The sequence below is a fragment of the Ambystoma mexicanum genome, chromosome 7p (genome assembly GCF_040938575.1).
Source record: "Ambystoma mexicanum isolate Mex_15411 chromosome 7p, UKY_AmexF1_1, whole genome shotgun sequence".
NCBI classification, from domain to species: Eukaryota; Metazoa; Chordata; class Amphibia; order Caudata; family Ambystomatidae; genus Ambystoma; species Ambystoma mexicanum.
The window spans coordinates 156,254,850-156,282,378 of record NC_090939.1 but is presented as its reverse complement, the minus strand read 5'-3'; the positions used below and the strand labels follow the sequence as shown (position 1 = coordinate 156,282,378).

The 27,529-nt window shown below is 45.4% G+C and overlaps 1 protein-coding gene across 1 annotated transcript in view; it reads right to left on the bottom strand.

The window, feature by feature from the left end:
- ILDR1 (immunoglobulin like domain containing receptor 1) overlaps positions 1–27,529 on the bottom strand; it is a 192,603-nt gene that overhangs the window by 15,483 nt on the left and 149,591 nt on the right. Inside the window, exons 4-6 of the mRNA XM_069635973.1 lie at positions 12,507–12,626; positions 11,857–12,003; positions 8,079–8,210 (exon numbers count right to left, since the gene is read on the bottom strand). Coding sequence (XP_069492074.1) covers positions 8,079–8,210; positions 11,857–12,003; positions 12,507–12,626 — 399 coding nt within the window. The remainder of the gene's footprint in view (positions 1–8,078; positions 8,211–11,856; positions 12,004–12,506; positions 12,627–27,529) is intronic.

Genomic DNA, 27,529 nt, shown 5'->3' with positions numbered 1-27,529 from the left:
CTACCGGCCTACATACCAGTTTTGAGTCTTAACCAGTTTAGCTCACCATCCCTTACACAGAAGAGAAAAGGATGGCGAGCTAAAGACTTTGGTTGAGACTCTAACCCGGGATATAGGCTGGTAGTAGAGAAACTCCCAGATCCCCCTTGTTTATGCATTACTAAACACAAAACACATAAAAAATGTCACAGGTTCTACACAGCAGCCCAGCTGGAAAGCTCACTGGGTCAGCCTGCACCTGTGTAAATTTGAACCCCACAGAATAATTCTTCAGAGGTCAATAAAGTAGGTTTCACAAAATGGGGTCATAATAAAAACTGTCATTACAGCCCTTAGAAAAGGGAGGATTCCAGCATGACGCACTATTCAAGACCACATATTAGAATAATAAAGAGATGGAACAGTCATCTTTGTGCGGCATAGAGACGGGTAGCAGTATCCTACTGACTACCTCACTGTAGTAGGGAGTGGTCCCACTGAGAGGTTTCTTTTATTTTAAAAAAAGCCACAACCCTGTTTTGGAGGGTAATTACTGGAAGAATCCAGGCTGCAAATGTAGGAAATGTTTACATCTTCGCTTATCGGAGCACAAAGCTCATTCTCCAAAAATTCAGCATCCGTTTTATTCCAAATAAACGTTAGAATACCTTGCTAATGTCACTGTAACACCTAAACCATATCACATCCTGTCCCGGGGTGGGCTTGAACCCCCAAACACAGCCACATGCATTACCCGATTGCGCCACAAAGGTAGCTTGGGGAATGGCTTTAATGCAAGGCCTGGAATAGCAACGACTGACAAAGCTCCTTTGTTTTGAACATACTTCAGTCACCACCAAATCTGCACAGCTTATTTCAAGGGGAATGTCTGTACCCGCCGCCCCACCCCCACCCATGCTCCTTTCCCATTATTGAAGTGTAGCCATGGTAGCCACTATGAAAAGTAGTCCTACTTTTATGTCGATGGCATATCCGCGTTCTTTATTTTGAAAATCTGGTTTCCCTAATTTAGCCCTGTAATATCAGTCCGAACAAAGGCTCATTTGTTTTTAACATTCCAAGAGAAGTGCTGGAATCCTGAAAGGGGGGGGGGGGGGGTGGAGTGCAGGAAATACTGTAGCATCCCGAAGAGGGAGGGGCTGGGAAGTGTTTTTTGGGTGGCCAGGGGCAAATCCTACTTCTTTGTTTGCACGCAGGCACAGTTATTTATTTTTTTTCAAATTGAATTTTATTGATTTTTAACATCATAGGTGAACAGCCGGGTGAATGCATAACCGAGCATACATCGTTACTTCACAAGATTACTGCGATCCACCTATATAATATTCTAACAATAACATACATGTTCACCTTTAATGGACGAACAATAGAACCCCTGTCCCCACCTCCCTCCCTTTGTCCTTTCTCGTGAAACTTCCAGGTCTCGGCATTTGCTGTAGTGAGCTATAGTGTGCGGTGTGACGTTGAGCGTTGTTGGAGTTGTGAGTCACAGGCGAAGTTCGTGACAGGCATGGTTATTAGGCTGTATGGTATTCAGTGTCCAATGTTCAGTTCCTGGTGGGGCACAGTGAGTGGTATTTTCATTGGCGCGGGGAGTCGTGCGCGACCGTACCTGTGATGTAATGTCCCATAAAGTCACTCCAAGCTTCCTCGTGTCGCACGGCCTGGTCATGGAGGGCCACAGTTATTTTCTCCATTGTGTATATGTTCATGGCAATTTGTAGCCAGTCCTTTTCGGCTGGTAGGCGTGGGGACTTCCATTTGATGACTAGGGCTGCTCTTGCTGCCAGTAGCAGGGGGGATACCAGTCCTTTTACGCGCACCAATTCGTCGTCTTCCTCTGCAAGGCCAAATAGGATCAGAAGAGGGGATGGTTCCCTTTTTATGCCATCCAATTGCGTTATCCATCCCAGGGCCTCTTTCCAGTAAATGCATACCTTGGGGCACTTCCACCACATGTGCCAGTAATCAGCATCCATGCCGCATTGTCGCCAGCATTTCGGACTGGAGGTTTGGAACATTTTTAGACAGTCTTTGTGGATCATACTGCCACCGGTGCAGTAATTTCACGGCGTGCAATTTGTACTGGGTGGCAATTGACGTTTTGGCTGGTGTTTCGCAAATTCTGTCCCAGGCTTGTTGGTCGAATTCTCTATTGAAATCTTTTTCCCATCACTCTTTGAGGCGTAGACTCAGAGTTTGGTCTTTAGCGATTAAGGTCTTGTACATACGGGCTATTAAACCTTTAGTTGAGTTGGTCGTGTCCAAGATGGTTTCAAAGGGCGTAAGCTCTCTTTGTGTGGTGTCCTTCCATTCTCTCCTCGATATGACCCCTTTCAGTCGCAGGTACAGGAAAATTGGGATCGGGTGAATTTGGAGGGCTTCCTCTAGTTCCGTGATCGAAATGAATTTCCCATTTCTCCACAGTTGGCCAACTCTCTAGTTCGGCATGAAACCAGGCCTGATACCCTGGCATGTTACAGTTTTTTATTTTAAAAATCTGGTCACCCTAACCTGGGTAATAAGAGGAACAGCCAAGTAAGTAAGGGTTTGTCCACCTAGTATATGCACTATATATTTTTAGACTCTTTGACGTTCCCAGCTCTTGAGAAGCACTGGTCATTGTACAAGAGACTCACCGTCACAAACATGGGTGCACGTGGAGTTAAACTGTGCACTCTGACAACACCACACCAAACTTCTCGAACTCCAAACATACACCACTACTGCACATCTGTGGCTAAACGCAGATCCTAATGTGCCCTACGGTAGAGGTAATGCAGAAATGAGCTGCCAATGGCAAGCCCGTCCATATCACAGGCACAAGCTCAGGATTCAAAGAACTTATATTTTTCACTGTATGTGTCTTGCTGGGAACACAAAGCCAAGTAGTAGTCTACCAAGTCATGGCTACAGCATTGAATATAGCCTTATAGACTGAGGGAGAGGTCATTCTAGTGGGGCAAAGACCTGCCACCAAGTTATGGTCCGAGGCGACCTAGGTTCCTTAGAACTGCCTGTTAAGGTCTAACTGACCAGTAAAGAATACTACTTAACTTTTTATCAAAAAAGAATTAATTGGTTATTGTAGCTATCATTCCAAGATGGACATTCTGGTACATGCGTGTTATGACGTTTCAAAATTACCCCAATGAGAAAGGGGGTGGGGACACATAGCAGAAGTAAGTGTTCCTGGCTCCTTTGCATACAAATCAAAAGCATTTTGGGAATTTAAGAAGGACTACAGATCTTGACAAATATATCTGTAAGAGAAGGGAAGTATGCTTTAATCACCAGGTACATAATGCACACCAGTACTCGTGCTCATTCAGTTTCCCCCCCCCCCCAATATTCACACTAACATTAAAGTGTTGGTAAATATGAATAATATATATTCATTTGGACAGCCTCGAGGTGTGGATGTGAGGATAGAATCGCTGCTACTCCAGTGGGAGACAAAGGGATCAACTGAGAAAGACTTTTAGAAGAGTTTGGGCTGATAGGAAAAGCCGAGATGTGCACATGCCTAGTCCCCAATGCACAGACATCTTTAGAGAATTATATATGTATATGAGATATTCGCCCCCGGGGAAGTGCGCTCAACCAATCGGGTAGCTGGAACAGTGGTCAAGAATACACATTCCCTTCCCCCTGTTCCAGCCACCTGAGGACCTTACCCGGGTGGCGCTATCTTTTTTCTTTTTGTAATGTGAGGAGGCAACAGGGAGCCTCTGCCTCCCCACACCCCTAACACCCCAAAACAATCCCCTCCCCTCCCACCCTGCCCACTTACCTGCAGGACCGGAGCTTTATGCTCTGGTCCGCCATACCTCCTGGTCCGGCCACTGCCATATAAATGGAAAAGGGAACTAGTCTCTTTTCCCTATGGCGGCGGCCATCTTAGATTCTTGGCTTGGGCTGGCAGGCTATCACTGGCCATGTCTGACCACCCCTCCACCTCCCCCACTGGGGCAAGAAAGACATATTTTTGCAAACAATGTAATAATTTGTGGGGAAATCTAATTTGTGGAATTCCTATTCATGTTTTTCAGTTATCTCCATCTTTCTACTCATAACACAATGCACTTCTGTCCACACCTCGGCTTTCAAGCTAATACCTAAACACGCACATCGCAGTATACTTCTGTCCAGTCTACAATTCCATACTCACTAAAAACAGGCACTGGCAAAGCCAACAGTTGCAACTCTTGTAAAGCCATATCCTTCAATGTTGCAGGCCGCCTCACATCCCTAAGCAGAGGGGCTGGCGAGGCGGGTAATATGGTGTATAAAAGACAGCAGCTGCACTCCCCCACCCACCGACCACACCCTTTTACCTGGTGACCACTGCTCAGGATTCTCTTCTGCTGTCCTGTCCCTAGCCCAATTGCCAAGGATTACCAACATCTTTGCACACACTTGCCTCATTATGGAATGGCCAGGTAAAACCTATGCCACCGCAAAGGACTGCCAACAACTGTCTAGGGATGTACCACATTGACCAGGATTGCCTTCCAATGCCTGGACAATAATACTGGTTACAATGTATTGCCATTAACTGCCCATGTACTGGCCCCATAGCCAAAAAATGACACCAGCTATGCACGACTTGCCCCATAGCCAAAGACTGTGATACACCACCAGGTACTTGCTCTACTGCCTCAATGTGTCCCTATAACCAAGATTAGCCATTGGCTGCCCAGAACCAGCATGTACCTCATTGCCAAGTACTGCCCAACAATTTCCTAAGTACTCTGCCCACGTTGCAGGATTGCCATCAATTGCAGAGATGCCCGAGAACTTGCCTCATTGCAGACGATTGCCATGAAATGGCCAGGTACTTGCCGCACAGTCAAGGTTTGCCAGGCTCATAACATGCTCAGGAAACTGTTTCAGTGAAAAGGATGAACATCTACTGCCCAAGTTCTTGTTCAATTACCAAGGAACGTCCAAAAGTATGCCTTAGAAATTCAAGAATTGCCAAAACCTGTCTGGCTACTTGCCCCTTTGGCAAGGACTGCCATCAAACGCTCAGGAAAATTCCTTTGCAAGGATTGCCATGGCTGTAGAAAGGCAAACAAAATACCGAAGTGTGCCTTGTCCAACACATGACTCTGTACCAAAAGCTTTCCCTCTGAATGGATGGTGACTTCATAGCCACCCAAAAGGTTTCCTGGCTCACAGATCAAACAGGCCTTATTACATCAGTATGTTGCTAGCATCAGGTTTTGGAATCATTAATGATGCACACCACAAACAGCCTTTGCCCTCTGCCCCCCTGCATAGAATCAACCTGTCCCCCTACTATGCAGTCTCTGTGCCTCAAAGAAACATCAGCTCAGCCACAGAATTTAAGAATGCTTCGCTCGATAAGGCAAGTTGTTTTTTGGTGAATCGCATGTATTTTTCAGTTTTTTAGATGGTTATACAATTCACATAAGCATTTATGATGCTCGCAAGATAGGCTTTACAGGATGGAAACAAAGTCTCTTTTCCATTTCTTGAATTTCAGTGAGGAGGCAGTATAATGTAGGACCTTTCAGCGGGATACTATGTTACATGGATTTTCCATTGTTTGATAGCGGTTGGATCACAGCTCCGCAAAGGTTGTCTTGGATGAGTCGCGTCACATTTGAAGATTTACAGGCAACCTTCTGCGGAGTAAGATCATTTAGATTTACCTTAACAAGAACAGGTATGGTCACAGTTGCATACAATGTTTGTTAAGTTTGCCTTTGATGTACTATGCTCCTGAATATGGGGTACAGCCCTAAACAGGTTACTTCTTGTGTTGCAGATTGAATGCTGATTTTACAATAGAGGACTACAATATCGAGAGATAAACAGAAGTCATTGGACTTTGAATTCGATATAGTCAGACCGCAGGAGAGTTCCATTGAATTATTTGGCGCTGCACACACCGAGTTGTTTCCAATCCTTTGTTCATGCATTAATGTGTTATTGTTGGGGCAATTGGGCTTCAAGTAATGGATTGGAATGTATCTAGAAAGCAAGCGGCCCCTTATTTCTAGCACTCATACATTACTTGGCAGATAGCCGAGGCAATGGCCCACTTGGCAACAGTGTTAGTCCTGGAGCAGTGATCAGATTTCCGCTGCTGCAATGTCAGAATTTGAACCTGTTCCGGTTTTTGCACCGGCGTGCACAGAGCACATATCATCACAGGGACCACATAAGGTTGGTCTTAGTCCATTTGCAGCACCATTAGCCCTGTGCATAACGCCAGTGCAAATGTGGTCATTGTGCCAGGTCCAACACCCATCCAAATCCTTTAATTGAACAAGTGCTAACAGCAATGTAAATCTTGCCTGGTGGGGGCGCAACAATCAAGATTTCAAGCTTGCCATTAAAGCAGTCCTAGAAACAAATATCTGATAACCCTGGAATAGCCCCAGTTTGCACGTATTGTTTCAAGACATATCATGACATGACATGACATAGGTTGTCAGGGCATGGTGTCATATATGTTATTGCCTGGTATGTCATCACTTTTGCTTCATGTAGCAAGTTTTTAATGAGCACCCTGATCAGGAAAAAAAGTGTCATAATGCCGCATCTTATTATGTCATATGTTACGTTATTTTCCCTGACAGGGATTCCCAGTAAGCTCCCAGTTTGACATTCCCAATAAGCTTTATATTCCAGCCAAACTCTAAGTTTGACATTCCTACTATGTTTGACATTACCAGTAAACTCCCAGACTGACATTCGGAGAAAGTTTGACACTCCGCCGAGTATGGCCCAAGTTTGACATTCACATCCGACGTTCTCAGAAAGTGCCTAGTTTATCCTTCCAAATAATGTTGATGTTCCAAATAAAGCTCTAAGTTTGACAATCACAGCATTCCCATTCCTTTTTTTTTTAACTTTAATTTAATGTATTTATCATGGCATATTATCTCCAATGAAGAAGAGAAACCGGGCAGAATGAACAGCATCTGGGCGCTGATCTTTACCAAGTGTAACCAACAGTAAGTACAGAAAGAAAGTTAATGATCGGGTTATTGAAAGCGATAAGCTTTCAGTCTTTTTCAAAATTATGAGAGTCCATTATTCAAAGGTCAATGGGGAGGGAATTCTATGTGCGAGGGCCCAAAAGGTCAACGTTCATTAGTACCCGGCGGCCATCTTCTTTGTTTACATTTTATTTACTATTTTGAATGGCCGCAAAGGAAAGGGAGAAAAGACTTAATTTCCTGATCCATGGTGAACATTCTTTTTTTGTTTCAGTTGTCAGTTGCAAAACGCTGGAGCGTCTCACAACTGAATTAAGATGCTTTTAGTACCCCTGTCCCACAGGCCAGAGTATGAATAGCAATAAGCCCCTTGGTGGGGGATGTATTACCGCTTCAGGTAATGCCCCGGGGCCTGCATCAAGGCTCTTGCTTCACTCAGGCCTGTAACTATGAGCTTGCAGTATTACCTGAAACGGTAAGGCACCCCCAGCTTGGGGCTTATTGCTTAATTAAGGGGACATGTACCCTGTAATCTCCTAGGTTCACATTTCCCATGAGCTACCAGTTCACAACATTCTGGTACAGTGCATTGAAAAATCCCCAAAGAGTCTCCAATATCCTGGAGAGGGGGAAAAGCAGCGGATTGAGAAGTCCTGTGCAGCCCAAACTGAAGAGACAATACGCCCTACGCCCCATATGCCATCGCGGCAAGCAGTGTGATGAAGCTCTGGGCCCATCACACTAGGACAAGTCTTTCCAAACACTACAGGACGAAATGATTACCTGCCAAGCCCATAGGGCGGCAACAGTTTTGTTCTTGATCCTAAAAATGATCATTGCTGCGTGAACTATTCCCATGCTAGAATGGAAAAGAACTGCACATTTCTCTTCACTCCATCAGCCATAAAGACCTGCAAGTTTTCCCCACAATCAATAACAGCATTTCACTCAACCAGCCAATCCCCTGTGACTCCTTTGCCATCCAGAATTAGCATATTTTGGACAATCCTCTGCCTCGTTCCCATCTCCCAACCAAGTGTCACTCCTCCTCCGCTTTCGGGTGAGGAGTGTTTCAGAAGACCACCTATGACATCCACCCACCTCTTTGAAGGAGGGGATTCAGCTGGTAGCTCGAGTGTTGCGAGTTCCGATCACCGCCGATGTATATCGGCTTATCCATCATCCACGGCCTCACTGACGCTGCCTCCTTCATATACCTGTGGCGCGCCAAGGCTGCGGAAAGAAGCACACAGGCACAGCAAGTTAAGAGAGTTGCAGCTTATCGCCTTCATGAAACACAAGTGGCCTATCCAATAGTGGGATCTTTACAATGAGAAATTAGACTAAAATGGCAGCAAAGTGAGAGGCAGAGTTAGATAGCAGTGGAGTTCAAGAAATGCCAAATCGGGCCAGCCCTTGACACATGTCGCTTGTAGGTATTCGGATGATGAAACAGCAAGTTTGACGCAGTGGCAAATGGTTTGCCATGAAGAGAACCTACCCCATGCAGTCGAAGGTGTATTTGATAACACAGTCACAACTATATAAAATAGTGTTAAAGCAAGAACAAAAGTCTTCAACTGTCAACTATACAGTGTAAAACCATGGTTTGGATTCAAGACATCGCCCACCAAAATGCCTCGGTCTACCGATATGGCCCCAGCAGCCCTGGCCCTGCCTTACCGGCGTGTGATACGTCTCTCCCGTCACCTCGTAACCTCTGTACCACATTGGTGTTGCCCTTCCACCTCCTACCTTCTAACTATTTTTGTAACCTTGTGATTTATAACTTGGCTGCAACTGTAACTAGCGCCTAGATGCCTCAGGGCTTTGTGCGCTGCTATAAATGTAAAAATAAGTAATCAATAACAAATAAGGCATCACCTTGGTGGGGAAGGTTGTGCTTTACAAATATTGTAATAAATCGATAAATATAAGCAACACAAAAACAAAACACGAATCCCTATGCGAGAAACAGGATGTAAATATACAGCAAAGGAACAAGGAAAAAGGCTTACGGTAGTGTTTAAGAGGGGAACACCATAAAAAGGAATATCAAAAATGATTTTAAAATAAAATGCCGGAGACACTCCACGGACACGGCAAGCCCCATTCCATCAATGATGTGCATGCAAGACTTTACAAAGAGCCTATTTGACCCAACACATTGATGTTGTAGAAAGCTGAAGGGCTCAGGACATTTGGAAAGTCAATATATAGGTTTTCAACATTTACGGTTTATACACACCATATGTAAGACTCTTGTGAGATGGTCTTGGTTGCAATACTGATATGGGACTGAAGCGATTACACCTGAAGTAGCTCTTTCCTTCCTGCCTCCTACACGTCTTGCACAGCAAAGCACTTTAGGGATGATGCAAGAAGGCAAATGTCACTTGTTCCCTTAACAAGGTTTGGATGGTGGTTTGTTGCCTTTATAAGGAAGGGCACAGAGACTCCTCCCTTGATTCACTTTTTGACCTTGAACGACATCAGGAGGATTTCATATGGACCCTGTTGGGAGAGCATACCTTTCCAACCCTCCTTTGCCAGAGGTGAAGGCAGGCATTTGAAGGCAGAGACACGGTCTGCTCCCTAACAATCCCAAGGGATCATTGGGGGCTAGCTGCCGTTAGAGCAGGATCTGCCTCTCTCACAGCTGCACTGGGGGTGAAAGGCTGCTGCAGGTGTTAGCCACACTTCCTCAGGTGGGAGTCAAGGGAACAAGGACCTATCTTGTCCATGAACTCCTGAATTGGTACCAACAGCACCAGGAGAAGTGAAGCAGTTGAATTCCTGTGCTGCACCACTTCAGGCCACCTTCAGACCGCCATCGGTTGCGTTTGAATGCCTTCGAGACACCAGGAGCCACAGTGCTGCTTTGGGCACTACTTCAAACATCTTCAAACCACTTTGCTGCATACCACCAGCTGAACAAATGAACCCCACTGTTTCAAACAAGAAGCTTGCCACTGCGGAAGCTAAAAACTGCCCCATCTCAAACAGTGCCTCGAACCATGAGCATCTTTGACATCAACCCAACCTTGACTGTCCAACAAAGCCTGGTGGCTTCACTGACTCGCATCGTTCCAACACTGCATCAAACCATATCGATCTTCATCTGGAACTCACGCGATGCAGGCTCTCGATCTGGATCACCGCTACTCGCTGCATCCAAACCTGGTCCGACATGCTGGCACACTGTCAAGAAGCCTACTTGGCCCCCGGCAAACTGCTTAAGAACTGGATTCAGATACTACTTAGAGGCCCTTTCCGCCTTGGTCCATTTTATGGGGCCTTAAAGACTGATGATAGAACTTTTTCCACCTTTTTTTTTCCCCTTGGAGAATGTATCCTTTTTATGGGACATTGTTGCAATCCTTGCCATTGTCCTCCCTGCTGAAGTATCCAGAGTGTTTGCATCATTACATTGGGCCTCATTACGAATCAGGCGTTAAGGGGTTAACGGCGCCGTAAACGGCGCAGACCCTTAACGCCCGATTCCGAGGTCCCTTTGTGCCATGGTGAGTTTAACGCCTGCTTTTTGCAGGCGTTAAAATCCATGGTGCTAAGGGACCATGGTGCTAATTACGCCACCGTAATTTACGGTGGCGTAATTAGTGCCTTCCCCACTCCCATTATGCCCTATGGGGCAAAAATGGGGAAGGGTAAAATGGGAAATGGGGATTTACCGCCCCACTCACCTTGGAATGGGGCGGTAAATCCACCATCCACCATGGTGTAAACATAGTTTACACCATGGTGGTAAGGATACGACCCAGGCGGTAACTTACCGCCTGGGTCGTAATGAGGCCCATTCTCTTTGTTCTCTCTTCTTTCAAAGGAGTGGGCTTTGTTAGTGTTTTTCTACTAGACTTATATTTCATATTGTGTCTTTAATAAAAGTATATATCATTTTACAGAACCTTGATTGAACATTCCTTTAATTTGGACATTTGTACTCTTGCTGTTTGGCTTGCTACTGTCATCACAGTCGCATCCCGCTGGAGAGTACATCCTGCCCTCAGCCCAAGTTACCATACAAGGCGAAGGAGTTAGATCTTAACTGTGCCCGCTCCAGCGTCATGATGAGCAAAGTCTGCTAATTCCAATGTTCTTCATTAGCCTCTAAACTTATTTGACTAGCAATTTAGTAGTAATTTATTTTTTTAATGTCGCCAGAAGTTATTTGTACCCAAGACACAAGATGAGCAACACAACAGCATTTTTGGGTACCTCCGAAGTAAGACATTAATGAGAGGAGTGTCTGTAAAGTGTAAAGCTTAGCTCCATGGATGGACACCAATGAAAGCATTGATTTGGTAAAGGCTCTGAAAACACTCAGAGCAAGACTCTGTGCAGCTGGGTCTGGGTTTTAACACAGGACAGTGTTCTGTATACGGTATGCTTGCCCCATCATGTGCCCTGTAGGAGAAGTTCAGAAGTTTCATAACTTCATATTGTTAAAGGAAAATCCCAACTGGGCACAACCGTGTTCACAATTAAATAAAACAGAAAAATTAAATTAAATTATCCTGAAAGCAGGAGACCGCACCTGTGCTCTTGTGAGCACCGTGGCGGGTCTCTCCAGGTTAAAGTCGGGTAGTTTGGGCCAGGAGAGTAGATACAAAAGAGACTGCGGTAGACTTTGCTGATAGAGGTCACAGAAAAGCAACACATGCAAGGGTTCGGCAAATGCCAGGTACATCTCCCACACAGCTGTAAGCCACAATGCTGACACAAGAACACAAATGGTCAGTGTAAAGTAGTGGACGTGACTGTGAGTCCAGCGGGAAGGAAATGTGGCTGTAATGCCGCCGGCGAGTCTTGGATGTACAGGCCTCTATAGCAATGCCACAGCTTTGCAAAGCTCGCTCACCTTCTTCGGGACAGCAGCACTTGGTGGGGCAGCAGGGGCACCGGACATAGCACGGGCAGCATTGGGGGCAGCACTGGCAGCAGCAGACTGCAAAAAGAGTGAAGAGGAGCAGCCCGCCCAGGACGATGAAGATCACGGTCAGCCAGTCTAAGGACAAGACGGAAGGAAGGCAAAGCTGCTCAGACCAGCAATCACGCATGTTGCGGCAAACCTTAACAAGAGACATTTCACATCTGACCCGGCTTTCTTTTTTGTATTGCTGATTGTGCGCTCTGAGGCCTATGGGCGTCTGGCAAAATATAACAAACCAATACATAATTAGTAATAATAACCCAAATCCTCAACATCCCAGGTGGCAGAAAAGAAAGTACAGGGGATGAATAACATTAGGCCCCTTTAAACTTTGCAATACTCATATGTCTAGCTCTGTACACCCCCAATACATGTCACGTTAATGTAATGCACTTGTCAAACTTCATATAAAGGTTTTAAAAAACTTTGCAATACTCTTAATACATATCTCTTCTCCAGTTCATGGCTGCTAGAAGGCCAAGTCTTACTACTGCTAGACCAGAAAATTAAATGGACAGATTAAATAAAACAGGACGGGCCAATGACAGCATTACAAGCAAATGTTAAGAGGTACTTACGTAAAACAACTAGTTTGACCTCCTTGTCAGGGTCACCAGCTGAGTCCCCTGTAGCCTCGACTGAGCAGAAGTAAACGCCATGGTCCCACCACATGACTTCGCTGATGACCAGGTCAGCGCCTATTGAAAAGGAACATGCACCGTAAGTATGATCAGGGCCATGGAGCATGATCCTGAACACGCAACACACCTGCAAATATCCAATTATAAGACTAATCCCTCATTCCTTACACTCGTCAAATGACTGCATGGAAAGGACTGTGTGGCTATTGGACACGGTGCACGAGTAGGAAGCTTTACCAGCCTTCTTAACTCATTTCTGCTTCCAGGCCTCAAAATGTCCACTCGCCATTGGCGAGTGGCAACTGACTCTTGGCGAGTTGGAAATGTGTGTGTGTGTGGACGTGGGGAATGGAGAGGCAAGGGACTTTTTGTGTGTTGCAAGTTGCAATCTTTACTCCACACTACATTGGTAGTAGTAGAACTTGCTCACCATAGCAGTAGACTTGGGCTTTAACACCGGAATAGCTCCTGATCCTAGAATTTTTACTCTGAGCCAATAAAATCTTCCAGCCTATCACCATCCTGTATCTGGACGGTTCCGGGAACCCAGCCTCCTTCCTCCTGTCGGCACTTGCCCGCAACTGGACATGGAATAAGGGCTCCGACATGTTTCATTGGCGGTCATATTTTTTTTTAAAATAACTACATGAGTATACCAAACCTACAGCTCAAGCACGGGCAATATATCCCCAATGTGTGATTGGCTAGGGAATTTTGTGGCCAAACAAACCAGGTGACTATTTTGGAGGTGCGAGTGGGGGGGCGGATAATTCAGCTAAAAATGATGTAAATTGACTGTACAGCTAGAGGCATCGTGCAACAGTTCTTTGCGGTTAGCTTCTTGGAGCATTTTTCTTTAAAAAACCCTTTTTCTCATAGGACCCCACATAATTTGCCATCAGCTGCACCTGACAAGCAAGCTTCCCCCATAGACTGGGGTGACCCCAGGAGGCACTTCCGCCATGCTTTACATTAGAATCTTTTTAGACATTCAGCTATTGGCATGAAAGCTAAATCTTGCCGAAGACGCTGTTCCTCTTCACAGAGTTCAGAATGTGCTACCCCAGTGCTCTCTAAATTACATGTTCAGGGAACGTGACCTGGGCCTAACAATTCTGGACACCTGTTTGGGCATCACATTTGAAAAGCTCGAGTATATCCTCAAGACCTGGTTTAAATACCCCTTTTCTCACGAACAGGGGTGCGGAGCAGGTCCATGATGTCGCTTTAGCAACTTGTGGACTGGTACCCATGAGGAGTCTATATATTTAGGCTTAGCCACAGAACAGTTTGGAAAGCCACTGTCCATAGTATTCGAGCAGCTGCAGACACCAGCATAGTTCAAGATACAGTTTATGCATCCACCATATGTAGTTATATTACAGTGATTTGGATAGTGCTGTTTTCGCCCCCTTTACGGGCTTCTTGGCGCTGGTATCTGGACTCGGCGGCACAGTTTGCTCTGGGGAACTGCCTGGAAGATGGGAAGTGATGTTTCTAAGCGTAAAACACACACCATTCCATTCTGCCGCAGCCCGTCAGGAAGAGGATGTGCTTGCTGCCTGAGCTGACGAGCCCGTATTAGTTGAGCTCGAAGAGAGGCGCCCGAGGCACATAAAGCACACAAGGGGCTGCAAGCATCATCAAAATATTGCACATTTGTTAGGAAGCGCTAGGGGGAAGTGAGCGCGATGAGAAATCGCATCCACTTCCAAATTAAACAGCCCTCGTGTGTCTTTATGTCTGTCCTGGGACCAGTTCTCATTAGCCCCAACTTTGAAGACGAGCCGAATCTGCAGTATTTATAACAGCTATTGCTCCCTAGGGGGACGGCCCTCTGTAAAGCGCACGCTAAGTGCTGTGAAATTCAACTAAAATCAACGGCTTGTCTGCAGTTGTTTCGTGGTGCCACCTAGTGGCGCTACAACCTCAGAAAATTCTTGAACTTCGTTAAACTTTTGTTCCGTATCCAAGACTAACTAGACCGGCAAAACAGAGGCCCGAATGCGGATAGTACAAAAATTTAGGAAGCAAGGTGGGTGGGCTAGGATTAAGATTATGTGTGGACCTGACAAACATCAGCTTGAAACCATCTGTGCCATTAAGAGAAGGTAGAAGAACACTGAAAGAACGAGCAGAACCGCTACTGGAAGAATGCAAAAAAGCTACTCTTTCAGACAAGGATTTTCAGAACAATCTTTGGGTTGCCTGTACTCGTGTAAATACAGGCTCGGTCTGCATCCAAGCACTTTCCTCCCACGAGTGCACTTGGAGATGGTACACGGTGGTGGCGCTCTCACTCCATGCCAGTCTCCATTTTTTTGAAGCACCCCCTTTCCTTGTTTTCAACATTCATTTTAAACCCCTCTAATTCCCAAAGTCAAGAAGTCAATAAAAGAATAGCACTACCCTTATGCTCGATAAGGTCTTCCCTTCCAAGAGAGAACCAAACATCCCTGTGTACTGCCTTGCTGTAATCCCAACACAAACGTCAGTTTCACACAAGCATCTTGTGAATAAAATGTGCAGGCATGCATGCTCACACAGTTTCCATATCCACAGCATGGGTAGGTAAAAAAAAAATGCTTCGTGTGATGGGGTACATACCGAATGAGGGGCTTTGGAATGCTAATGGCCCCTGCTCAGTGGGCTGTGGCTTCACAGAGGGGGCCATTGGCACTCGCCATTTCACATTTATCTGCCAATTTGTATTGAATTTCATAGGTTTTTATTAGTGCAACTTAACCATAACGTCCCTTTAACAACGTTTTTCAACGAAAACTGTGTTATATGTATTTATTCTACTAGGACAAGTCTGCAGTAAGTCTTTAATTGTTAGCTATTTATTCCATTTCAAAACTCTGATAACGTTGCATTTATTATTTTACTATCAGGAATTACAAGATGTATTCTATGGTGTGTCCTGCAGCCATTTCCTATGTGTATGTATGATTAGGTTCCTGTATTAACAACAGCACTCCAATATAATGTTTTGTTTAGATAGTACATTCTTTAATAAACTAGGCCCCATTCCGAGTCTGGCATTAACCCTGCCGGTGCTACCAGCGGGTTGCCGCCGGATTCAGAATGAATTACCGGCGCCCGACTTCCCGGTGCCACCAGACTATTCCATGCCCGGCGGCCGGGAAGTCTAGCGCCGGCAATTTCGTTAATCCCCATTCCCATAGAGTCCTAATGGACTCTATGGGAATGGGGATACAGGAGCACCGGCATTATTAACAACGGTGCCGTTGCTCCCGTGCCAAGTCTGCCTACCGTGGCCACTGCGCCCGGCAGGGTCAGACCGGTCAGGCTAAGCGTCAGGCAGACTTGTAGTTTGCCGGTCCGGAAACAACACTGCTGGTAGGTTTAGTCCCATTAAGTAGTTCATGATTGGTCTCCCAATCACCCCTGACATCTTGTTGCCAACATGATATGATATGATCGTTTATTAACATAGCGCCTATACACAATGTGTTTCAAAGCGCTTCAAGGCAAGGGAGGGAACAAGGGAAAATACAACCACATTCTTACAGGCCATGAACAGTAAGGATGTGAAATTAACTTTCATACTCGGCCTGACGACATTTCAGATAGTGCAAGAGCTAAGACATAGATAGGAAGGGAGGGGGAGAGTGGGAAGGAAATGGAAACAGACAGGCGACTACCGTACTAGGCCTGATGACATTTCTGGTAGAGCCGGAGAAAAACAAAAGGTGAGGGAGAGGGGTTCAGAAAGGGGGGGGAGAAACAAAACAAGCGACTATCATACTAGGCCCGACGACATTTCAGATAGTGCTGGAGGGGTGGTGGGGAGGAAAAAAACAGTAATGGGAGGGTGGAGGAAAGAGACGAGGTTGCGATCATATTAGGTCCAGGGACAATTATGATAGATTAAGTGCATAGAAGAAAGTAAGGGGAGGAGATGGGAAAAGGGAGAAGGGAAAGGAGGAGAGAACAGAGTAAGCAGTCAAAAAGAGTGGAGAAGCAAGAGTGGAGAGCGAATACAATTGCAGAAGTCAGTAGTGACATATAATGTTGCAAGCCAGGATACAAGATGAAGATGGGAACAGCATGAATCAGGGCCACCATGAGTACAAGATGCAAAGGAAGTCCAGCATGAGAGTTGAGAAAGAGTGACGCACCGTCAATGAATGAAGTCCATAAAAGTCAAATCCAGCATTGGCCACAAGACGGTGAAGGAAGGCACCAGGTGGGCGGGGCTTGCTAAGTGGTGAAAAAGAGCGGCAGGCAGGAAGGCACCAGGTGGGCGGGGCTTAGGCCAGGTGACCTAGATCCACTTGCACCTGCTCCCCATCTGCAAAGGAAAAAGAGGCTGGAGGGCTCCTTAAGTAGGGAAACGGAGCGGAAAGCAGGAAGGCACCAGGTGGGCGTGGCTTGCTAAGTGGTGAAAAAGAGCGGCAAGCAGGAAGGCACCAGGTGGGCCGGGCTTGCTAAGCGGTGAAAAAGAGCAGCAAGCAGGAAGGCACCAGGTGGGCGTGGCTTGTTAAGTGGTGAAAAAGAGCGGCAAGCAGGAAGGCACCAGGTGGGCGGGGCTTGCTAAGTGGTGAAAAAGAGCGGCAAGCAGGAAGGCACCAGGTGGGCGGGGCTTAGGCCAGGTAACCTAGATCCACTTGCACCTGCTCCCCATTGAGAACTTGGCATCCAATCTTAATAAAGAGCACATCTTTAATACGGACTGCGTGATTCTCAATTTGTCCCAAGATGTGCAGAGTAACAGTTACCATCTTGGAAGACCCTTTGGTGTCTTTCTGCGCATGCTCTTTTTGATTATATTCATGTCTTTGCATTAGCTCTGACCCCGGGCTCTGGTGATCAGTAACTCAGCAATGCGCATGTCTGTTCATTGGTTCCGACGCCAGCCTCTGGTGATCAGTGTCTCGGTACTGCGCATGTCTGTTCATCAGTTCGGACGTCGGCCTCTGAAAATCCCTTTATCAGCACTGTGCATGTCTGTTCATTGGTTCTGACGCCAGCCTCTGGCGTCAGAAACATGTAGGGACTGTTCATCAAAATTAATTTAATATGTGATGTCATCAATGACATTTGTGATGTCATCTTTCATGTCCTGGGTGTTAATCTTAGCAGTGCACAGTGGTGGCACGAGTTACGGTTGCTTAGTTTACCATAACTGGCGAATTTCTGGGGTTTTCGGTTTTACTAGTAATCATAACATCCCTTTACAATGTTTTTATTGAATTGCATAGCTTTTTTATTAGTGCATCTGAGCCATAACATCCCCTTAACCAAGTAGTTTCAGTGAATTTTATGGGTTTTTACTAGTGCACCCTAATTTGCTAAAACTTCCTAATTTCATACTAACCCCCAATATGGCAGTATTTTCAGCCAATGCAGAAAGTTTGAACTTAAAGATGTGCCATTCGCCACCTCCTAGCAACATTTTTAACACATCTATAAAATGTTTGTAACTTTTTCGACTGTTTTTGTATTCACCAACGTCTGACGTCATCGCAGACTTTCCAGACAGTGTCAGTGTCACGTGGCCATGAGCAGCATGATGACATGTTCGCGTATGTGTCCGCACTTCGCGAACGGGTCTGTGCTTCACAATCCTTCGAATTTTGAGATGATCAAGGCTGTTCCTGTCTCAGGAAGTAGTAGTAAGTCTTCCACTGCCTCATCTTCCTCAACCAATACTAAAACCACACAGGCTACTCCCGTGGGACACAAAATCCCACCAGCTACCTTGCAAGCCATAAAAGAGGCTGTTGATCCATATCTTTCGAAGACAACAGTCTCTGTATATACTGCAAAACACCACTCTGCCGGGGGAGCAGGTTCGAAGTGCTTTCGAGGCTGTATCAAGGAGCATGAGAAACATTGCCCCCACCTTACATGCAATGCACGCCCAACATCTTCTCTGTTCACCTGCCCCTCCATAGCTGTGCTTGCTGCCCCTTTCCTTACTCCCGCCCCACCTGACTTCCTGGCCTCTCCAGCAAAAAAAATTAAAGAAATAAATTAAAATAAAAAAACACCAAAAAGGTTTCCTTTAGGAACAACCTTTCACAGTTAAATAATAGAGGTAAAAGAAAATAAGCTTATAGTCTCCACCTACTTTACATTATTCAGTAAAGTAGCTAGACTTGGCATTTTCTACTATGCTAATGGAAATAATGGACAATTGTATACTGGAGAAAAAGAAAAAAGCACAGAAAGAATTTTCTGGCCAAAATACTTTTCTCTAGCATACAATAAGGATCATAACCCATGGCACCTCAAGACCATCAGCGGTCTCTGCAATCCCCTCTTTAGGCCATGCATTATTAAAAAAAACAACAAAAAAAAAACAGATTTCATGTGCACCCCATCGCACAAGACAGCCCTTCCAGCCTTTTTCTTTTTACTGTTATGTGGGTAGCACTCCCTCATTGCCTGCTTTGAAACAGTCACACATATCCACCAACCAGTTCCAAATACTCTACATATAACCCTGTCAACATATGAAACCTCCACTTAAAAATGTTCTCTCTTTTGCATGTGCATTTCACTTGCTCATCCAAAGAAACTGGACACACTGCTGCTATAAATGCACATGTGCATTGTGCAGTAAAGCAAGTGCATGAATAGAAAGAGGAGTAGGGATGACCAAGTCCTCATACAAGCCCAGAAGGAAAGTGCCAAGACACGTCAAAGTGCGACGCCACTCGCTATCTGCTGGGCCAGAGGAGTCCCATGGGTGCGGTACACATCCGCCAGACCGTAGTCCCGCAATGGCAGTGCTGACGTGGGTGGGGGTGTATTGGTGTCGAATAGATATAGGGCCTAGAACCTGTGAGGTTCATGAGGGACCAGGCCACGAGCCTCAGTGGCATTGGTATGAGTTAGCAGGGAAGGGATTAAGTAAAACAGGAACACAAAAGTACAGTTTCCAGAACTTAAGGAATTCCAGCTCAAGTATAAGAGGAGCAGGAAGGCTGTTCCAAAGACAAGCACCGGCAGAAGACATATGCCTCCCGCTCTTAAATTAAAAAGCGTTTGATATGGAGAGTATTGGAGTTACAGAAGCGGAGGGCTCTAGCAGAGCAGTATTTGGGGAAATAAAGTTGGACATATTGTAGTCTTTGCAATTAGCAGGAGCCAATGTACATATTTTAGGGCTGCAGTGATACTATCCCTGGTCTTGAGGACAAGGGTAAGTCTTGCAGCCCTGTTCTAGATTATCTGAAGGGGCATAGACAATAAAAGGGGAGGTTAAGGAAGAGCCTGTTGCAGTAATCTAGCCTACACAGGACCAGGGCTCTACAGACATTGAGCTTCTGGGGAAGGTGAGGAATGGTACAATGCCTGTAAGCAGGTCAAGCTGAAAGCATGGACTTTCTTTCCAAGATCCAGAATGTATAGAAAAAAGGAGAGAGGACCGGCGTCGCGTGTGGGAGTTTGGTTACTCGACGTTGGGGTGAAGAATGGGGAAAATATAAAGATATTTTGCAAAAGTATGGCTAAGGCCAGGGAACTCCGCGAAATGCTTCCGACCAGTATGGCGGAAAAAAACAATCTGAGGGTCCTACAAGCGTGAGGGATCATGGGTACAGTGGACGTCATACTAGGGATAGTATTACTGGCACGCCCTGTGTCGACGCCCATTTTCGAGTTTCGAAAAACAAACTGTAATACTCCGCAGCTTCTACTAGATGTCGGCCTAAGCACAGCATGTGATCTAAGCAGATTCCACAAGACTCAGAAATTATATATATATATATATATATATATATATATATATATATATACATACACATATACATACACACACACACACACACACACACAGACACACACTGAAACGCAACTAAACCCTTGAAATTCGGTGGATGTGGGAAGTCCTGACCAGCTTAACTTGGCGTGTTCCTGTTGATGTCCCCCGTAATGCTATGTCACCCATAATGCAATTTTGTATGTAATTGTGAATCCCTTCTCTTATAATATGTTTGTGCTCATGGGCTTTGCAATGGGAACGCTCCAAATTAAGCTGGTCATGACTTCCCAGATCTACCAAATTTCAAGGGCTAAGTTGCGTTAAATCTGCTCAACTTAACTACACGTCAACTAAAGTTTTTTCTGTGAATTTCATGGATTTTACAATACCCTCGTTTTTTTTTACAGGCCACTAGCCATGGCCTTCGACCGTGTCTACTGTACAGGTTCCCCCAATGTGTTTATTTTACACCCCTCCCTTTTGGACGCCCTAGCCACGGCCAGTGTATATTTAAGAACACTACCAGACGTGACCACTGTACATGTACATGTTCCCCTGGGCCGTGGCCACTATACATCTCTATTGGGCCCACTAGCCAGGGCCTTCGGCCATGCCCACTGTCTATTTGAAAACACTACTGAGCCACTAGATATGGCCTTTGGCCATGGCCAGTGGTCTTGGCCGTGTCCACTGTCCACGTTTCCCCAATATGTTTCTTTTGGACCCATTAGGCTGCCATGGCCGACTATACAGGTCTTCCGGGCCCACAGCCCTGGCCAGTGAGCATGGGCTTCATGCTCCCTGGCCAGTGACATGTTGCCTGAATAGGTTACCCAACACCTCAATGTAGCTGTAAAATGCATTTTTTTTGTATTAATTACATTTCTTTTAACGCTCTCCTCACAATGACAAATTTCCCCATTACCATAGTTATATTAGCAATGGACTACGAATAACTGAATAGTTCAAAAATATTTGCGGTTGTTTTGCATGTGAAGCACTTTTTATAACCCAGAATATGTGAAAATAACCCTGAAAGGCAAAAAAATAACCCTGAATAAGCAAAAGAGTTTGTGCTCTGATTAAGCTATGTATAAAAGTAGCACTGCCCTCTAAGACAAAGACACTTTCCTGGAGCAAAATACTTCCATTTGGGCTAATATGCAAAATCACAATTCCATACTATACAAAAAACACACACATACACACACAATGTGGCAAACTGCTAAACCACTTTCATTAGCATCATATTTATTTGTAAAATATTATGATGAGAGGCTCCTTAAGGTTCAGTCAGATTGATATGCACGCCCATATGAACCATTTGTGTTGGGCTTGCATGTGGGAATTGAAGTAGTCAGCTAGCACATATGTTGCTCCGGCTAATGGCCCCAACCAATGCACATGTCACCTTTTGAATGAGGAGATCGGTGCATATCTCAGAATCAAGTCAAGCGATCACACAGGTGGACTGAGTCTACTCACTTTTTTCTGAGGGCAGGCGCCATCCCCAGTGTGTGCAAAGAATTGAAAAAAATAATACCATGCGGCGCCCACTTCAGGTAGTCATGCTTCTGGGATTCAAACCCAGGTCATGTGGCTTTAAAGCTAGACATATAGCCACAAGGCCACTCAAAACCCCTGTCATGAAGCTGTAAAATGTTGCAGAATGCCAATATGGCACTTGTTTTAATACAGATTCTTAGACATAAAAGGTTCACACCATTAATATTTAGCCAGCAAACATACAGGAAAATATGTTCTCCTGACAAATGCTTATTTGTCCCATACACTTTTATAGAGGAGCAGCTGTATACCAGGAGACCCCACCCCCTTTCCTCCCATATGTTGGAGAAATGAGACGTGCCGTGTTTGACACCTGCCGATGTGCTGATACCGCAGTGTGTGTTCGAAAGATACCCATTGAGATAATCCTACCGAATGCATCTACGAAGTGATGACAACCTAACGGAGGCACTCCCTGAAGGAATATGAAAAAGAGCAAAGGAAGAAGCCTGTGATGTCATAAGAAGCATACACGATGTACCGAGATACTGGCTGAAGAGGATGTGTAGATCCTAAGGAAACTAATGACGAGGTAAAGAATCGAGTGTGCTTTTAACTACAAAGAAGATTACACATGCACAAAGTGCTGCAGAAGATGAACCATTAAATAACTGTACAGATGATGAAACGCAAGGTAGACAAAGGAGCTGATTCATGGAAGCGTTTTATAATGGCGCAATCCCATAGGAAAGCGTTCCATGAATCAGGCCCTAAGTCATAATAGAAGTTGGCTTTACGTAGTAAAGGGAAGCTGCCATTGTATAGAAGCTGGACATCGGTATCATTCATTTGGCAAGCCAGGAACCATGAAACGGGGAGGAAAAAACTGTTGCAGCAAGAATAAGCAGAATCGTGGAGCTGCATGGCAAGTTTGTCTGACCGGGAGTCAAGACTGGAGCAGCCAAGGTCAGCTATCTATTCTGGAAAGGAGAGAACGTGCATACGATGAATCATCACTTGTTAAGGTGCAAAGAAAGAACACCAAGATTGCCAAGTTTAATTCATTTAGAGCATTTAAAACCTGCAAAAATGGGCCAAATCATGGTCTCCTGTCACGTGAGCCAAGGATGAAAATAGAGTTTGAACTTGGTCATAGACACGAGAGTGAGTACTCTCAAAGACAAGGATGCTTTTGCAAGGTCAAGTACAAAGACAATCTTCATGGCAGAAGGTATGGGTGATGAGAGATGCTGGGCTAATTGGGTGGGGAGGTAGTGTCATGCCCCATCTCCTTGCACCTGGGTCTGGACTTACGTGCTGCTAAGTGAACCGAATGTTCCAGACATGGCAGAAGCGTGGCAAACAATTCTATCTGTCCATATATCAAAGGACCTTATAGTTTGAAGACCAACGAGAAACTATATCTAATGTTTTCTGAAGATTACGTGTTTTAGAGGTAGGCATATGTTGCCCACCTGATAGTGGACAGCCAATCACAATCCTAGCTCCTATAGAACGTATACTTAGATGTTCCCCTTAGCCAATCCAGACCCTTGATAGGTTTTTCATTATTGCCAAGTAATAGGACATCATCTTTGACATATTTTTAAAATAAAAGCTATTGTCTGTGTAAAGATCGCTGAGAGGAACTGAGCATACGTCTGTTGACAATTGTTGTAAAATCCCTGTTTTTGATAATTGTTAATAAAACAGTACTTTGCCATCTTCCAGAGTTGGTTCGGTTATTTGGACTTGGAGTTATTCTGTTTGATCCCATTCATTGCATGCACGTTCCTAAAGGGCCATAAGCTCACTTTCTTCAGTTGGGAGAGACAAACAATGAAATTTGCATATTTCACTTTTCGGAAACCTTCACTTGCTGTGACGTCACTTCCCACTGTGAATGCATAGTCCCCCTAAGTTTTTTAGGACTTGAGCCCTGGATCATGTAACGCAAAAAAGTGCATGATCTGTGCTTTTTGAGTTGTGTAAACCTTTGTTAAGCAGGCCAGATTGTGTCTCTGTGTTATATAGTATAGTGTGTTATATAGTATAGTATTTATCGCCCCTAGGCTACCAAAGAGTTATGGAGAACACACGCGCCTCATCCAAGGACAGAGTTTTCTCTTGTCTGCATTTTTATCCCGAGCTTTGTTTTCATGAAACTACACTTTGAAACTTGTGTCAGAGCTCTTTACACAGTGCCAACAGCTATAACGTTAAGTGTGCCGATTCTCAGCAATCTCTTCATTTTGCCAGGAGGTGGCGCTGCAGCACCACAGATGGATTCGAAACGTGATGTGGTTTTGTTCTGAACACAAGACGTGAATAGAAAGCATATTTATGCCAAAGCAAGCTCGTACCGAGGCTCGGAATGGGCTATAGGTCAATGCCCTAAGTGCAAGCCAGCCACGCAAGTGTGGGCCCGTTTTTGTTGGTCAAAAAGCATCTGTTTTTTGACAAAAGCGTGCTTTATGCGTTGTTCCACTGCAGTGTTAGTAGTTTTGACTAGTGGGTTACCTTTAAAATACACAATCTGCACACATTTGACCAGAAACGTCCCCATTGTGTACTACTCCTACAGTTTGTCATAGTTGCTATTTGCGACTGCAAGCCACATTTACATCAGTGCCCGAGACAATTGTATTCTCCAGTCTGTCCGAAGCTGCTCGGAACCCCCCTCTCTGCTGAAGACGGAGGCAGTCAAACACGACTAGTATGAGGATATTACACAGTCTTTTCTGGAGGTGTGACATGCCTAACCTCCCGCTCACCGCAAGGGAGGGGAGGATGTCACAGGCCTCATTTCAATCACCACACAAGAACGATGCGCACGCGTATTATCTGCTATCTCACGTGTACTGCCCCGTTTCCGGCACACGTGCCTTCTTTATTTCCCTTTTCTCCTCCCCTTCCTCTCATCACATGGGGTGGCTGCCCCGCCCCCACACCCTATGCTACGAGGCCATAACACTACAGTTGGGATGAAAAGCATGCTGGACATCACACATCAGCAGGAAGCCGCCTCCCCCTCCCCTGCTCTTTGTTTAGATTTGTTTAATGACTTTTGCCTGGTCCAGATAGAGAGCAGGCAGAACACCACCAGACTAACACACAACAGGAACTTAGGGGGGACACTTAGGCTCTCCCGTTTATAACCTCCACCAGAAGGGGTTAATACTGTGTCCACAGCAACAGCCATCTCGGTGGAGAATTCCCAAGTGCAGATCACCCCAGATCAATGGATTATGGTAAGGGCCAATATTATCTACCAACTAAATTTGTGTCCGAATGTTGACGGTTTTAGTATATAGATATGATATGGCATGGATTCCCTAGACAATTGTGTAGCAAACTATATCACGGTGAGGGTTGACCTCTCTTGCCAAACTGACCCCATATCCATTCCGTTGATGCATCAATATCCAGTCTCGTTTGACATTCCCGCTCGGCCGGCCCCTCTTTTGGAGGGAGGAGGACCGTGCTCCAGCTTTTACATTGCAATCATCCCTTCACCCGGCCCCCTCTTTTGTCTCTGAACTTTCAGCCGGACTTGTCGTTGCTTCTTCTGGAGAAACGGGTAGGGTGAGTCCTCTACACCCTCCTCCTCTGGTGGATCCTGCGAAATCCTTGTCAGTTCCTGATACCTCAGGCTTCCTTGCGAAAGGGCATAAAATCCCGATTTAAAAAAACATTTGGGTAAGAAAGTCCTTCATGCCACGGCCCAGGGACACGACCCTTCAAAACTTTGTCATGGACAAAAGGAACATTAACGCATTAAGGAACAAGGTCCTGGCCTGGCCACGTCAACAAGCTGGGCCGGGGGTGGTGCGACACACAGATCTGAAAATGCTACATAGGTTGGAAATAGATGAGCGGTGTACCCAGGAAAACAAGGGCTGTATCCTGGTCGGATTTACCTAGTGGTGTCTAGTCAAAGGATCGAAGCGAAAGGGTCGACAGGTCAAAGGATCGACAGCGAAAGGGTCGACAGGACAAAGGATCGACACCAAAGGGTCGACAGGACAAAGGATCCATTTTTTTAAAATATATATATATTTTAGTTTTTCGTTTAGGGAAAAAAGTGTTTTTTAGCAACAAAAAAAAAAAAAGGGGGTTGAGGGGGACACCCCCCCCAAAAAAAAATATATGTGAAAAAAAAATATCCAAATATTCGATCCTTTGTCCTGTCGACCCTTTGGTGTCGATCCTTTGACTAGACACCACTAGGTAAATTACTGGACCCACATCCGACCAGGATACAGCCCTTGTTTTCCTGGGTACACCACTATTTTCCCAGGGGATCTTCTAATCTAAAACTTATTGTTGATTAAACTGAAAGTTTGTATCCTCGGATGACAAGGCTGTATTTGACGTATTCTCTTATTGCATTTATTGTGATGGAGTATTTGTTTTTTTAGCATTTTACTTTGTACTTTTGTTTTTTGGCGCTCGGATGCATGCAGGCTTTCTGCACCATATAAATATATAAATAATAATGGACTATAGTCTTGGAAAAGGCTCTAGAGAAAAACTGTCTGTACTTCAGACAACCGTAAGCGTGTTTAGGCATCAACGCAAACATATGTTTTAAAAATTTCGTGGGGTTTAGCGCCTTGGTGATACTACGCATACTCTCCCTTTGCAACCCCTTCCCCTCACCATCCCCCCCAATGGACGCCACCCCCCACCCTTGCTCCCCCTGAGACCACTATGTGGGCCTACAGCCCTATTTCAACCTCTGGACCAGGGCAGCCCTCCTGTGCAGCAGCCCCTCGGCGAAGGACAACTCCTGCAGGAACAGCTCCAGATGGTGTCTGCCGGTGTCAGCAGGCGAGGCAGGAAGCAGGCAGCCATCAACCAGCAATGACAAAGTAGGTGTGGTGGAGACAGGGGGCACAGCAATCGCTGCTCCCCACTATACTGGTCCGCCTCTCTCCTACCTATCTTTTTATTATTTTTTGTATTTATTATCTTCCCAACCACCCATTAGCATGAAGCTTGCATGATGTAGCTACCCCCTTTGGCAACTGTTAGCCACATATATCCACTAGGCTGTGAACTGTATTGTTGAGCCTTCTCTGACATGAGCCTATCAAGAGGGACATTGACTGAGGCGATTACTGATGAAAAATGGCACTCTGGAAATACAATGGAAGGAGCAGGGCATAGGTTTTTAACCCCTGCTTCTCTTGGTGGCATATGTCTTGGGTAAGTGGAGATAAGTTCTCGTCTTGAAGAAACAGAACCAGTATTTCAAGTCCATAAGCTTCAAAATGGTGTCTTTGCAGAAAGCAATTGACCTGATGAGCAACAAGACCTTTGTGTGATACATGTGCCACCTCCAGGACGCACATCGCTACATCCCCATCTGGCCGATCCACTGTAGAAAACCCAAGGGCCTTCTTCCTCTGTGCCACAAGCTGTGTGGAAAGATCGGGGAAGAATGCCAAGAGAGAAGAACACCATTAGGCGAGAGAGGGTATTCCCCTCCTCTCACGATATCCCCTCAGTTTGTGAAGGATGTTGTCATTCCACCTCAACCTTGTCCCAATCATGTCCTTCTTTGAAATATAACATCTGCGGTCCCAGTCATTCTTCTCCCCGTCCCTCTGACTATTCTTTTCCGAATTCCCAATCTGCTTTTATAAACCACCACCGTTCCTACAATCCCCCTTATTCATCTCACAAACCCTACAAAGCTCACCTTTACGAG